The sequence below is a fragment of the Zea mays genome, chromosome 4 (genome assembly GCF_902167145.1).
Source record: "Zea mays cultivar B73 chromosome 4, Zm-B73-REFERENCE-NAM-5.0, whole genome shotgun sequence".
Lineage (NCBI taxonomy): Eukaryota > Viridiplantae > Streptophyta > Magnoliopsida > Poales > Poaceae > Zea > Zea mays.
This window is the reverse complement of record NC_050099.1, coordinates 48,727,777-48,742,313: the sequence shown is the minus strand read 5'-3', so window position 1 is coordinate 48,742,313 and position 14,537 is coordinate 48,727,777. Positions and strand designations below refer to the sequence as shown.

Sequence of the window (14,537 nt, the reverse complement as noted above, 5' to 3'; positions counted from 1 at the left end):
TGTCAAGACCAACTATAGTAGTGCAGTATTGGCAGAATTGTACATGTCTCGGATCGTTTGTCTTCATGGTGTGCCAAAGAAGATAGTGTCAGACAGAGGAACGCAATTCACCTCTCATTTCTGGCAGCAGTTGCATGAAACTTTGGGTACACATCTGAAGTTCAGTTCAGCCTATCATCCACAGACAGATGGTCAGACCGAAAGAACCAATCAAATCCTTGAAGACATGTTGAGAGCTTGTGCGTTGCAAGATCAGTCTGGATGGGACAAGAGGTTGCCTTATGCAGAGTTCTCCTATAACAACAGTTACCAGGCCAGCTTGAAGATGTCACCATTTCAGGCGCTTTATGGAAGGAGTTGTAGAACTCCATTGCAATGGGATCAGCCTGGAGAAAAGCAAGTGTTCGGGCCAGACATTCTGCTTGAAGCTGAAGAGAACATCAAGATGGTTCGAGAGAATCTGAAGATAGCGCAATCAAGGCAGCGAAGCTATGCAGACACAAGAAGAAGAGATCTGAGTTTCGAAGTTGGAGATTTTGTCTATCTAAAAGTGTCACCGATCAGAGGAGTCAGAAGATTAGGAGTCAAAGGCAAGCTAGCACCCCGCTACATTGGTCCGTATCAGATTCTCGCAAGGCGTGGAGAAGTGGCCTATCAGCTCAGTTTGCTAGAAGGCTTGTCCGCAGTGCATGATGTCTTTCATGTATCTCAGTTGAAGAAGTGTTTGCGTGTGCCAGAAGAGCAGTTGCCAGTGGAAGGTCTGGAAGTCCAGGAGGACTTGACCTACATAGAGAAGCCAACGCAGATTCTTGAGACTGCAGACAGAGTTACCCGAAGGAAGACCATCAGAATGTGCAAAGTCAGATGGAGTCACCACTCTGAGGAAGAAGCAACCTAGGAGCGTGAAGATGATCTGATGGCTAAATACCCTGAGCTCTTTGCTAGCCAACCTTGAATCTCGAGGGCGATATTCTTTTAAGGGGGATAGGTTTGTAACGCCCTGAATTTGGGGGTAGAATTTTTTCTTCTTTTCACTCACCAAATTCGGGCGTTACTCTCTTTTCTCTTCTCGTTTCGCTCCTTCTTCCCAATTTCAAACCAGTATAGTGACAGGTGTCCGTGTCATGTATAAACAAAACCTAAGTGTCATGGGTGTTGCATCATGCCGAAGCACATTTCTTTCTCGGATGTCGTGTGTTCGTCTCGTTCCGTTTCGGATTTTCGGTTCGCGATCGGATTCCATTTAGTGGTCGTGCGTGTTGTGGGTTTCGATCTGCGATGTGGCCCAGCCCAACCCAACCCGGCCCGGGTCCGGTCCGGGCCACGCGCCCCTGGTGCCCCTGCCCTCCCCATGCGCGCGCCCCCTCTCTCCCCCTGATCCATTTGTCTCATTTGATTTCTCCCGCGCAGTAACCTCCCTCTCCCTCTTCCACCTCTCTCTCTCTCCTCGTGGTGCCCTAGGGTTTGGAGTCGTGATCACCGGAATTTAGATCCCCGGAGGTGAGTTTTCCCCTTCCCTCTCCCTCTCTCTCTCCTCCCCCTCCCCTTCTTCTCCCCCGCGTGGTCTCCCTGCTCGCGCCCCGCGCCGCCCCGGCGAGCCGTGCCCCTCCCCCGGCGAGCCCTCCCTCTCCCTCCCCGCGCCCGGCCTCGGCCCTGGCGAGCCTCTCGGCCGCGCCTACCCCGTCCCCGGCGAGCTGGGCCACCCCCCCCCCCCCGGCGTCCCCACGCCCGGCCCCACCCCTCCCCCGGTGATCTTGGCCGCCCGCGCCCTCCCCTTCCCGCGCCCTAGCGAGCCCCCCTCCCCGACGCCCCCCCCCCCCCCCCCCCCCCCCCCGGCGTCCCCGCGCCCGGCCTCGGCCCCTCCCCAGCGAGCCCCGCCCCCTCGGCCCCGGCGAGCCCGCACGCCCCCGCGCCCTAGCCGCGTGCTGGCGGCCGCGCCGCGCGCCTCGGCACCGCACGCCGGTGTTTGCGCCCCGGTCCCCGCGCGCGCCCTCGACCGTGCCCCCGGCTGCGCCATCGCACGCCCCTGCCCGAACCCGTGCCCCGGCCTCGCGTCCCACGCGCCTGCACAGTTTGCGTGCCCTCGGCACGCGCAGCGTGCTCTCGTGCGTGCGACCATAGTCGCGTTTCGTTTACCCCTCGTTTAATCCATTTTAATTTGTTTATTCGACATGCTGCGTCGCGCGCTTCGTCGCGCGACGATTTCTTTTAATTTATATTTATTAAACTGCTGCATTGCGCGCTTCGTCGCGTGACGATTCGTTTAAATGCAGTTCAGTTGACGTAAGCTGTCGTGTGTTTCGTCGCGCAACGCTTAACGTTTTCCTATAGTTAATGAAGGAATCTCGTTGTGCGCTCTATCGCGCGGCGAGTCGTTTATTTCTCAATTCAATCTAAACGTGGTGTCGTACGTCTCGCCGTGCGACCACTTCCTTTTATTCATCTTCAATTACTTATAATGATTAAATGTGGAACTTGACTTTACTTTATGCTAAACGTAGTGTCCAAATTAATGCCCTTCTATTAAGCGAGTGGTTTAATTTATAATAATGTAACGTGATTGTTTCTCGACTGTCTTTTCCTCTTTCTCTCTCTTAACCATAGTTGTGAGCCTCGCGTGGAACATCTATTTATTTATTGCATTCTATTGGATGGTGTACTGTTCTTTTGTATTAAATGTGTGGATGTATGTATGTTTGCGCTCGTATAGAGAACGATCCGGTTGAAGAGCCCGAGGAACTCGCAGGAGAAGCCCCTGAGCAGCAGCTGGTTGGTGGAGGCAAGTGTCCCTTGATCTATCTTTGTCCTATACATTCTTTAATTCACCTCCCGCATTTCACATTTATACTTAAGGATTGACTAGTTTTTGTTATCCATGTCATTGTTTACCTATTTGGGTTGGATTATTATTGTTTAGCTTTATGCTATTGCTCAACTCTAATCAATGAACATGATGAGATTTATCAATGATACGTCGTTTCCCTTCTTAATTATGATGTTATTCTTGTGTCATTCAAGGGGACTCGAGCGGTTTCTCGAGTGCCTCTCCGTAAGGACCTGTTTGTTGGATGACCGCTCGGGAAAACAGTGCAACCATGAGGGTGGAATGGGATGCCCTTAGCTGAATAATTAGAGGAACCGGGGTGTAGTTCGCTTAGCCGTCGTGCCGCCAATGGGGCTTGGTGTATGCGGCTCGCTCTGCCAAGTTTGGGTTCGCCCCTTGGGGAGTAGTGCGGTGCATTTAGGAAACATAACGGGCGGCTACAGCCCCGGGGAATCTTTGTAAAGGCTACATAGTGATGCCCTGCTGGGTCACCTTGGTAGTGATCAATGGAGAGTCATGATCTCCGGGCAGAAAAGGAATCACGGCTTGTGGGTAAAGTGCACAACCTCTGTAGAGTGTATGAAAACTGATATATCAGTCGTGCTCGCGGTTATGAGCAGCCAAGGGAGCTCCAGTGATTAGTGGTACTTGATCAGAGATGTTCGGATTGCAGGTGGCAATGAGATTGATGGTTGTTGGTTTCAACTCTGGTAATGGTAAGTGGTACTCTTTCCGTTTGGAAAGGAGTACGTTTGGGTTAATAACGTGGTTATTTCTAAAACTTGGCTTTCTCTACTAGTAATAATAATCTGACCAACTAAAAGCAACGGCTTGACTTACCCCCCCTTCACATAAAGCTAGTCCACTACAGCCAAACAAGATACTTGTTGAGTATGTTGATGTGTACTCACCCTTGCTCTACACACCAAACCCCCCCCCATCCCTAGGTTGTCTGCATTGCAACCCCTGCTCAGGAGAAGATGAAGCTGTGGAAGAAGACCACCAGGAGTTCCAAGATTACGACGAGTTCTAGGCGTGGGTTAGTGGCAACCCCCAGTCGGCTGCCTGTGAAGGTCGCGTGTATCTACGTTTCTTTTCCGCACTTTGATTATTGTAAAGACTATGTGGATGTATCAGACATATGATGTAATCGATTATTATTCCCCTTTTATATTATTATTTGAGCACTGTGTGATGATGTCTAGTTATGTAACTGTTGTGTACGTGAATTGTTGATCCTGGCACGTACATGGTTTGCATTCGGTTTGCCTTCTAAAACCGGGTGTGACAGCTAGGTCTCCTGCTCCATGCGCCTAGGGGTCCCTTTTATAGCCCCAAGGCAGCTAGGAGTCGTTGGGGATCAACTTGGAAGGCAATTCTTGCCTTCTGTCGAGTGGTGCACCGGACAGTCCGATGCACCACCGGACAGCTACTGTAGCAGTCCGGTGCACGATCTCTTTCCTTTTCTGGCGAAGCCGACTGTTGGATCTTTAGATCTATTGGCACACCGGACACTGTCCGGTGCACATCGGACAGTCCGGTACGATCATCCGACCGTTGGCTAAGCCACGTGTCGCCCGTTGATCACGCAGGAGACCGTTGGTCGCGAGCGTCGTTGGCTCACTGGACAGTTCGGTGAATTTTAGCCACGTCGCCTCGCAAATTCCCGGGAGCAGCTACTTCGCCGCCCGGGCCAGCCTGGGCACCGGACACTGTCCGGTGCGCCACAGGCTGGTGCTGGTTCGGCTGACTTAGCCATTCTTTCTTCCATCCTTTTTCTCTTTTCTTGGTCATGTCTCTAGCACTTAGATGAACATGTTAGTAACCAAAAACAATTAACTAAGTCCAGAGACATATCTTTCTCTTTGATTTGCACTTCTCACTTAGTTAACACATATCAACTCAAAACAATGTGTTGGACATCTAATCACCAAAACAATTCTAGAAATGTCCTAAGGGCACATTTCCCTTTCAATCATAGTGTACGTCAAACGGTTTCTCAATGTCTGGTTGAGCCAAGACTGGTGTAGTAGTTAATAGTGTCTTCAGCTGTTCAAAGGCCTCATTACATTTGGGAGACCAATTAAACTTAACATCATTCTTCAATAGTTCTGTGATAGGTTTACCTATCTTGGAAAAATCCGGGATAAAGCTACGGTAATAGCCAGCTAGTCTAAGAAAGCTACTAACTTGATGGACTGTGGTAGGAGATTTCCATTCCAAAATATCCTTGACTTTGCTGGGGTGAACCGCAATTCCTTTATCTAATAGGACATGCCCTAAGAATTGGATTTCCTCCAACCAAAACACGCACTTGCTAAGCTTAGCATAAAGTTGATGTTCCCTTAAGCGCGTTAAAACAACCCGCAGATGCTCTTCATGCTCCTCTCTATTCTTGGAGTAGATCAAAATATCATCAATAAAAACCACTACATACTTGTCTAATTCCAGCATGAATACTGAATTCATCAAATACGTGAAATGGGTTGGAGCATTTGTTAACCCAAAAGACATAACCAGATACTCGAATAGTCCATATCGAGTAGTAAAAGTTGTCTTAGGTATATCTTCCGGCCGAATACTTATATGATGATAGCCCAACCTAAGATCAATCTTAGAAAATACTCAGGCTCTAGTAAGCCGATCGAATAAAAGATCGTTCCTAGGAAGGGGGTACTTATTCTTAATGGTAACCTCATTAAGAGCCCGATAGTCCACACACATCCGTAGAGTTTGGTCTTTCTTCTTCACGAAAATGGCTGGACAACCCCATGGCGAAGAACTTGGTCTGATAAACCCTTTCTCTAGCAGGTCTTGCAGTTGTGTCTTTAGTTCCGCCAATTCATTACGAGGCATACGGTACAATCTTTTTGAAATAGGAGTCGTACCAGGCTTTAACTCAATCACGAACTCCACATCCCTCTCGGTAGGTAATCCAAGCAAATCTTCAGGAAATACGTCCAGAAATTCACATACTACTGGAATATCTTCCACTTAGTTTGTGGCCATTCCGCGCATGCATGGGGCTAAGAATATGAGTGTGCTACACCGCCCTTAACATTATTATGACAACATATTGAGTGCACATTAGTCTTTGGTGTATATAGAATGCACATAAACTAATAGAGTTTATAATTTTTTTGAAAAAAATATATATTCTTTCCACTCTACTCCAATTATATATAAAATTTCAAGTTCAAATTTGTTATACTTTAGCTGTAATAAAATTTAGCCGATTTTCTAATTTAAACTTGTTAGAAATTGTCTTTTTTATTACTCTTTATGTAATAATAATTTAAACTAGAAATTGTGTACATAATTGGAGTAGGGTGGAAAGAATATGTGTGTATTTTTTCACAATTTTTATGAACTTTGTTAGTTTATGTGCACTATATGTGCACTAAAGGCTCATGTGCACTGGATATGTTCCCTAACATTATTACTGGTTAGGTACACGGTGTTGCGACGTACGGAAACAAACGTCTATTTCTGTAAACCGAACTTCTATAACACAAAAAAACCGAACCAAAAAACACAAATTACACCGATTGACTAGGCTTGCTTTTTGTTGATTCTTGATTCAGAGCGAACTGCTAAATTGGTTGCCATTTGCACCTTGCATCTTTTATGTTGGTGCAAACGACCAAAGGCTAAGCTGTTTTTCCTGTGTGTTTTGCATATGTTAGGCATGTACTCATGTAATGATTTCTTATTTCAGCAATAAAAATTTCTACAATCCTAATCTTAAAATCTCTACTATACTTAAAGCACCAGTTTCAACGGTCGTCCTGCGTCATCTTTTTAAAAAAAGTCCCTACATTTCTTCCAAATCAACTCAGCGTAAAATATTAAAAAACGGTGCAGCATGTGAGGTATGTTAAAAAGTAGTGCAAGAGGTGGGGTTTGAACCCACAACATTGATGAAAGAAGGGTGGAAGATACTGAGCGAAACTATCTAACCAGTAGAACATCATGCTCAGGTGTTTATAATTTTGAATATAAATTGTACATATGTATATATGATTTTTTGTAAAATAAAAAAATAATTGTGCCGGACCGGGCTAGCACTATGGGCCGAGGCTCCGACCCAAACACCACACGACGCTCGTGCCGGGTTGGCCCAAGCACTATTAATGGGTCGTGCCTCGGGCCGGCTCGCTAGACATGGTCCATTTGGTCATCTGTACCTCCGCACGATAATGATGGTCATCGTCTCAGTTGCCACCACCTCGTTCGTCATTCTACTTCTTTTCTCTCTCCCCTCATGCCTCCACCTCCGTGCCACCCCATTCTCGGCCGAGGGCGTAGGAGCAGGCGCCTCCTCCTCGTATTCGTCTGACACCAGTCCCGACACCGACTCATGCAGTGGCTATTGCACGTCCACGAGGACGTTTCACATCATGCATGCACCATCGTTTTTGCCGTCGTCGGACATCCCGTTCGTCTTCCCTACCTTCGCCCTGTTCTTCCACCCCAACCTGCTGCCCCGCCCAGGTCGCAGCCGCGAGCCGATCGACGCTCGTCAACGCGGGTACGGGGCGAGTCGGTCATGCTCCTGGCCTTTCTCCGTACGTGCCTTCGAGGAGGACATGGTGGTGCCTGCCACGCTTAGGTTATCTTAGCGATGAGGAGTCCATGTCTGAGATATTGGACAACTAGGGCCCGTAGCGTGGCAGCAGTTGGCATATGCTACGGAGTTGGTGGTGGAGGTGTGTCGCTTCGGCGGGTCTAGGGCTGGGAAGACACTCGCATTCTCTCGCCCTTCTCGGACTGACGCCTGGTGCAGGTGTCTCTTGGTTTGGAGCTGCTCCGGCTGGGCTTCTTTCTCCGCTTGCATGCTCTCTCCCTATATATATAGCAGTATACTACATATGTCGCATCCAGATGCCCAGATCTTCGTTGTGCTCTTCTCCGGCAATGAACAGGTATGTCCGCTTCTTTCCTTCCCCTCCTGCTCTACGAAACCTTGGAAGTGGGGGAGGCGAGGGATGGGGTTTCTGATTTGTTGTCTATGGTACTTGTGCGTTCATAAAAAATATTATGCGAAGAGTAGAGACAATCAATAAAAATCCTTGAGATCTTTTTGGTGAATAATTTACATGGGTATTGTTGTGAGCCGTCGCAACACATGGATAACCAACTAGTATTCTATAAAGGCAAGGCTTATAACCATGCACTCTCTGAGTTTAAAGGAACACCCTGGTTATAACTAGTATCGATAAGTCCACGACCTAGTTCCCTTTCTTCGCTGGCCCAGCTCGCGATAACAGTAGCGCGCCGACAAGTGGCCCTCGTCGGTCAGACTCGCCCCACACAGCCCACTTACTATAAGGGTGCATTTGGTTGATGAGTGGGAAAGAATAGAGTAGCTCCATTCCAATTTTTTGGTTATTTGGTTTCCAACAAAATAAGAGTGGAACGACTTCTGGATCTACTTATGGAAATTTACTATAAGTAGTTGGAACGCTCCCGCTCCAAAAACAACCGGATGCAAGCACTCTCCCTCCTATCCTCCCCTCTATACTCATACGGCTCTCAAACCAAACAAAGAATGGAACGGCTCCGCTCTATTCAACTCTTCAACCAAACAAAAAATAGAACGACTTTGTTATTCTTGCCAAACGTAGAATAGAATGGCTCCATTCTCAAATACTATAATGGATCCACTCTATTCCATTTGACTCTCCAACCAAACGCACCTAAGTGCTGTGCAGGTGGCTGACAGAAGCTTTCAGGATGTACGAGATGGAAGGCAGAGTCTCTTACATATAGCACACAGTCTAACAGTCACATGCATGAATTATATTTTAATCAGTAAACAGCAGATGCGCATCAGTCGACAGTTTTTGCTTTCTTGTCAGCATTTGCCTCTTATATGCTTCATCGAAGATGGAGTGACAGACCCCATGCACGTATCTAGCTCGCTGCTGACGATGACGCACCCGGAGTATCATCCTGAGATATGGACACCACATGGCGAAGGGCTCTAATGATTTCTCTAATCCGAGGCCGGCCAACAGGTTCTGTCCCAGTGCACCTATCCACCACAGCAAGAGCCTCGCTGAGCACCATTCTGGATACAGAGCCACGTAACCTTGGATCAAGTACTTCCTCAAAGTTCCCATCTTTCGACTTGCTTGCGGCCTGCACAGGGGTTGTTTTGTGAAATGATAATCTAGGGAGAAATGACACCAGGAACTTGATCCAAAGTAGTTTACAAATGGCTGCTGCACATCTCCAAGATGATGAAGAACAAACAGTATATGGTGATACCAAACACTTTCTCAGGTATTTGTTTATCTTCGGACAAGTACATATATGCCATAAACGACCTGAAGTGAGTCCCTGTTCCCAGTAGTTTCTGATAGTTCTTTCAAATTGGCCTGTTTGATGCAGCAGTTTATATATCTTCATGCCCATCAGATGCAGCACTCTCCCAAGCCAATTATAATACGAACAGTACATGTACCGACAACTCTCTCTCTCTCTCCAGTATTATTTATCTTCAGAAAATAACAGATAAACCACATGTATGCCTAAACATGCCCATCAGTTTATATATCATCATTAGTTCCACAAACGATTTTTCAACCTTAGTCTGTCCATAGATTCGTTGGACTTCCAAACACAGTCAAATGAACCACTACTCCAAAACTTGCTCTTTAATAACATAATCAGCTCCAAAAAAAACTTGTCTCTTAATCCCATTACAAAAAAAGTTAACAAGTTAGACACATGAGTAAGCAATTGAACAGGAAAAAAGTTAAAATATATTGCTGGAAACAAGAAGCATACCCAGTGAACTAGATAATGTTCATCTCCTTCTTTACTATGATCAATGGCAGGCTTTCCAGTAATGATCTCCAAGAGCACAACCCCAAAACTGTAGATATCTGTCATGACTGTCGCATTTAATGGACGAAAAATCCCTGGTGAAGCATATCCATACGTTCCCAACGTTTCTGATGTTGCTGCAGTAAGCTCATCCCCAGCTGGGGCAATTTTAGCTATCCCGAAATCAGAAACCTTTGGACTAAGGTTTGTGCTTAATAAAATGTTGTCTGATTTAAAGTCCCTGTGGATGATTGGTGGATCGGATTGGAGATGGAGTTTCTCCAGAACTGTAGCTGTGTCACGTGCAATTCTCATTCTCGTATACCAGTTCAACTCTGCAGCAGTTCAGTTCAGTTATTAAAAGTCTGAGCATTAGATCTCTTTTTAGGCTAAGATTGAGCATTAGAACTTACTCCATTCATTCCAAATTATAAGTCGTTTTGACTTTTCAAGATTGTTATGTATCTAGATGTTAGATTGTGTGTGTGTGAGTGGGCCAGCACCACTGTTAGGCTGCCGGCCCATTAGAGTTAGGGTTGTGAGTCTATATATTGTACCTCATCTCCTATCAATATATCAAGTACTACAGTTTCCTACATGATATCCGAGGATTAGGGTTTCTCCCTCCCCACCCACAGCCGCCACCCACCCCCACAGCCGCCGCCCCGAGAGGCTCATCCTTCCCTCCTGGGGGCGGCCCTTCTCCCTCACCGTCGGCCGCCCCTCCCTTGGCCCCTCCGCCACCCCTGCTCGAACGCCACGCTGGCGGCTCTTGGCGGTGCAGCCCTCCCTACCCGCTGACGCCCGGCGGCGTGGTCAGGTCCCCCATCGCCGCCTAGGGTGTGGGCACCGCCGCCACGGGCACAGGCGCGGGATCCTCCGCCGCCTCAGCCCCGCCGAAGGCACGAGGTCTGCCGCCGCCAGCGCCCCAGCGCGCCGCCGCTGCCTCAGCCCCGCCGGATCTGCGCGCTCCCTCCACGCAGCCCGCCACCAGTCGGCCTCCCCTGCACGGCCCTCGCGGGTGCCGGCTCCCTCGTGGTCGCCCCTCCTCCGCAGCCGGCCACTGGTGGGCACGGCCCTGGCCACTCCCGGCGCGGTCTCCTACTTGCCGGCGCAGCCCCCGGCGCGCCTGCCGCCGACAGATGGTCATGGCCCTCACGGCACCCAGCTCCCTCGTCGTCGTCTGCCTCGCCATGGCGCCCATGGAACTCTGTCGCCGCATACCTGCAGGCCGCCGTGGCTGCCACAGCCGCTGGCAATGCCGCAAGCACGACCTTCTCTAGGCTGGCGCGGCCACCTGCCTCACCACTGCCGCCGCAGCACCCCGTACTCTGGCCTGCGTCGCTGCCGCGTCCCTTCCTCCGACCTACGCCGTCACCGCTGCTTCTCCCGTCGCCAGCGTCCGACAAATCCCTACTAGGCCCAGCGTAGGCCCCTGCCTGGCTGGAACCGCCCTGTCGCCCTCCCTTTCATCGCCTTCTTGGATCCGTCGCTGTCGTGGCCTTCCCGGCCGGATTCAGAGTTGATGCGACCTTTGGCTGGATCGCGTCTTCCCGGTTGGATTTGTCGCTGTCGTGGCCTTCCCGGCCACATCCGCCATTACCCCTTCTATTCTGTCGCGGGCACGGCCACCATGACCGGCGGAGATGCGTGCGCTGCCGTCGGCCTCCCTGGCGGGGCTCCTCGACGTCCGTACAATTGAAGAAGCAAGAAGGTCAGCATGCTGGTGTTCTTTTGCTGTGTCGCCCTGCTGACCGTTGACGCTCGAACGTCGACCCTTCCAGAAGAACAAGCTTCTGCTGCGTGTCTCCTGACCGCGGCCACCTCGATTTCGGCTACCTCGGCATCTAGGGGCTATCATCTTCTTGGGGCACACACCGGTCTCTACTACAGCCGCAACATGCGCACCCTCATGACGATGCAACTGCGGGAGGTTTCAACCCGTCAGCTCCTACCTTCGTCTTCTACTCCAGTCTCATCATGTGTGGTGCCCCCGTTGCGACTGCGGGGGGATGTTAGATTGTGTGTGAGTGGGCCGGCACCACTGTTGGGCTGCCGGCCCATTAGGATTAGGGTTGTGAGTGTATATATTGTACCCCATCTCCTATCAATATATCAAGTACTACAGTTTCCTACACTAGAAGTAGTTTATATTTAGGTGCATAGAAAAACTATGAACCTAGAAGACCCAAAACGACTTATAGTTTGGAACGGAGGGAGTAGTAAATAACAAAATTAGAAGAATGCTTTCAAAAGCAACCATGATCAAAATGATAAAAGAATGCTTTCACACACAATCAGCAGCACACTCTTACGTCAAAGATGCTAAATTCCTTTTCTTTTTTCTTTAAGAAATACTACGTGCACATGTTCACACACACATAACACCAATGGGGTTGCAGTTTTATTCCTGGACCTACATTTTTCCTAAGCATACAAATAAAGTTCAATTCTAAGGAGCCTGGACTACATTTAGCCACTATATCTACAAGATCCAAATTGGCCTGACAAGTGCACTCTGCAGAATATAGAATAAAGCAGTACAGCCGACGAAAATTTGAGTGGTTTATAATTGTGGAATTATATCTATATGTCGCCCTCCAGTTCAGTTGGAAAATATAGCAGCCCAGAAACTGAAGGAACTGTTTGTTTTCCACAAACAAAGCTGCACAATGGAAGAAGTCGCTGGACTGGAGCTTCCTAAAAGATGGATTTGTCGGTAGGTGTATTCTCTTGTGTTATTTTATACTTAAATCACTAACTCACTGTAAATGCATCTGAGAGTGGATATTGCTTTGGGTAGCCTGCTTGCTAGCGTCAAATCAACCAATTGCTAATTTGATACAAATGTGTTACTTGATATGTTCAATGCCTAATATTATTGGCAAGACGCTAAATCCTTTCTTGTTTCATTTCCTGATTAATTATGATCAAATACATAGGCAGTCAAATCTTATCAATTCATACAGCTAACGGATCCACAGGTATAACAGATAGAGTGCAGGATGGGAGAACTCACCTTTCAATCGATGACGCAATGTCCCCCCCTTTACATATTCATACACAAGAAGTCGTTCTGTTCCCTCAGAACAGCAACCGAGTAGTTTCACAATGTGAGGGTGGTTAGTTGAATTGAGCACATAGACCTCCATAAGAAATGCCCTTTGCTTAGAGGGAAAATCATTGGTTCTCAACCGCTTGACAGCAACCTGGTTGACACAACCAGGGAACTGTTATAATACGGAAATTATAGTAGTAACCATAAAAGACAAGTAGCAAATTCTGGGTACAGAATCAAATATCCACAATCAGCTCAATGGTGACACAGTGACAATGTTTTAAGACGTATGTGTTACTATGACACATAGCATAAATTGACCTGTCCAATGTGGGGTATGTGGCCTTCATAGACTGTGGCTTGCCCCCCAGAGCCTATCCTGAGGGTGCTACTGAAATTATCAGTTGCAGCAGAGAGCTCTTCGAAGCTAAACGTTTCCACGGTCAGTGTGAAACTTATATCATCATCTTCGGATCCTGTTGGCCCTGCCTCAACAAAACATCGAGTTAACTACAAATCCAGCAAATCTATGATCTATACGAGACAGAATTACAGGTTCTACAAGAGTAAAGGATCCCGACGAAGTCTAAGAGATAAAGAACCGAGTATTGCTTCAATCCTCTCCTAAAAATTAAATGAGAACGTATCTGGTGCTCAAAGGGGTACGGTGCTCATGTGCACATTTTAAATCTGGTGCATCCATTTTGCATTCAACGGCACCAGCTAATTTTACGAAGAACACCTTCCTCCCGTGGAGGAAGGTGGAAGGGGTGCTTCACAAAATTGGTGCTGCTGTTAGATGTAAGATGGATGCACCAGATTTAAAATGTGTATATGAGCACCGTAACCCTTTGAGCACCAGATACGTTCCCAAATTAAATTGCACAGATATATGCAGCGAGGATTTGAAGTAAAGAAGACACAAGAATCATATCAATGTGGTTCTGAGTAAACAAATCATTCACGCTAGGGGTTGAAGAAAACAAGAACAAACAAATAAACCTCCGTTTAGAAACCATCCAGTGATACTGCGTTCCTCTGAAAAAGGAAAAGAGAAAAAGAAAATCAAGAATCCTACTCACTGGTGCATTTCTAGGAACGAATAAGAGCAGTAAATCGATTTGGCATTTCCTTCTAGACGCGAGGGTGCATAATTGGTTATTCCTGCAAACAGCTCGAGACTAAGCATTGCACAAAAGAACTCTAGGGCCGCAGACCGCAGGATCTACGGAAACTATCGGAAACCAATCGAAGGCGCAGTTAGAGAAAAGGGTAAGAGAGAACGTCACAGAAAGAAGACCGAAAACGATGGACAAGAACATGGATGCAAACCCCACAAAACCCCTCAAAATGCCACCCACGAAAAGGCCAAACCTAGATTGAAGCATCTGAGTATCCTCTCCATCCTATCTCCCCGGGAGCAAAAGAAAAGAAGCCGCGAAAATCAGCAGGAAAACTGTCTAATAGCTGGAAGATCCGGGGAATTTCGATCGAGGACGGGAGTCGGGACTCGAGGGGGCGAGCGGGAGAGAGAGCGCTATGCCTAATTGCCTATTCGTGTTCAGCGTGGCCGTTGGGCCCGAATTTTTTTTATTTTAACCCCTTTCGTGACAAAAATTTACGTTTGGACCCCCAGAAATTTTATTTGCTAGTTTGGACCCAATGCTCGGCGCCACAGGCTGTGGCGCCGAAGTAACACAGCTCGGCGCGCCGAGGTGTAACGTGGCCATGGCTGCGGGCGCTGATGTGGCTGCGGGCGTGGCACCTAGCTCGGCGCCACAGATCTTGGCGCCGAGCTAGGACTTAACCGCGCGTTCGGTT

General features: G+C 48.1%; 1 protein-coding gene across 2 annotated transcripts; it reads right to left on the bottom strand.

The window, feature by feature from the left end:
* Window positions 1–8,409: 8,409 nt before the first annotated feature.
* Window positions 8,410–14,301, bottom strand: LOC100193149 (putative protein kinase superfamily protein). 2 transcript variants are annotated; one of them, XM_008678304.2, is made up of 5 exons: window positions 14,091–14,301; window positions 13,038–13,201; window positions 12,678–12,867; window positions 9,620–9,993; window positions 8,410–9,521 (listed from the first exon to the last, which is right to left on the bottom strand). In XM_008678304.2, the coding sequence occupies exons 1-5, from the start codon at window positions 14,119–14,121 to the stop codon at window positions 9,468–9,470; spliced, it is 813 nt and encodes a 270-aa protein (XP_008676526.1). In that variant the 5' UTR covers window positions 14,122–14,301; the 3' UTR covers window positions 8,410–9,467. The 2 variants fall into 2 exon arrangements, with proteins under 2 accessions (XP_008676526.1, NP_001131778.1); NM_001138306.1 differs by having other exon boundaries at window positions 8,545–8,968; window positions 14,091–14,274.
* Between the last annotated feature and the right edge of the window lie 236 nt (window positions 14,302–14,537).

What these genes read in the sequence shown, in the direction of transcription:
- LOC100193149 (NM_001138306.1), bottom strand. Translation starts at nt 14,121, where the DNA reads ATGGAGAGGATACTCAGATGCTTCAATCTAG. An exon ending in ACTCAGATGCTTCAATCTAG is followed by an intron (nt 13,202 to 14,090) that starts GTTTGGCCTTTT and finishes TTGTTGAGGCAG; the next exon opens with GGCCAACAGGATCCGAAGAT. An exon ending in ATTGCGTCATCGATTGAAAG is followed by an intron (nt 9,994 to 12,677) that starts GTGAGTTCTCCC and finishes GAACTGCTGCAG; the next exon opens with AGTTGAACTGGTATACGAGA.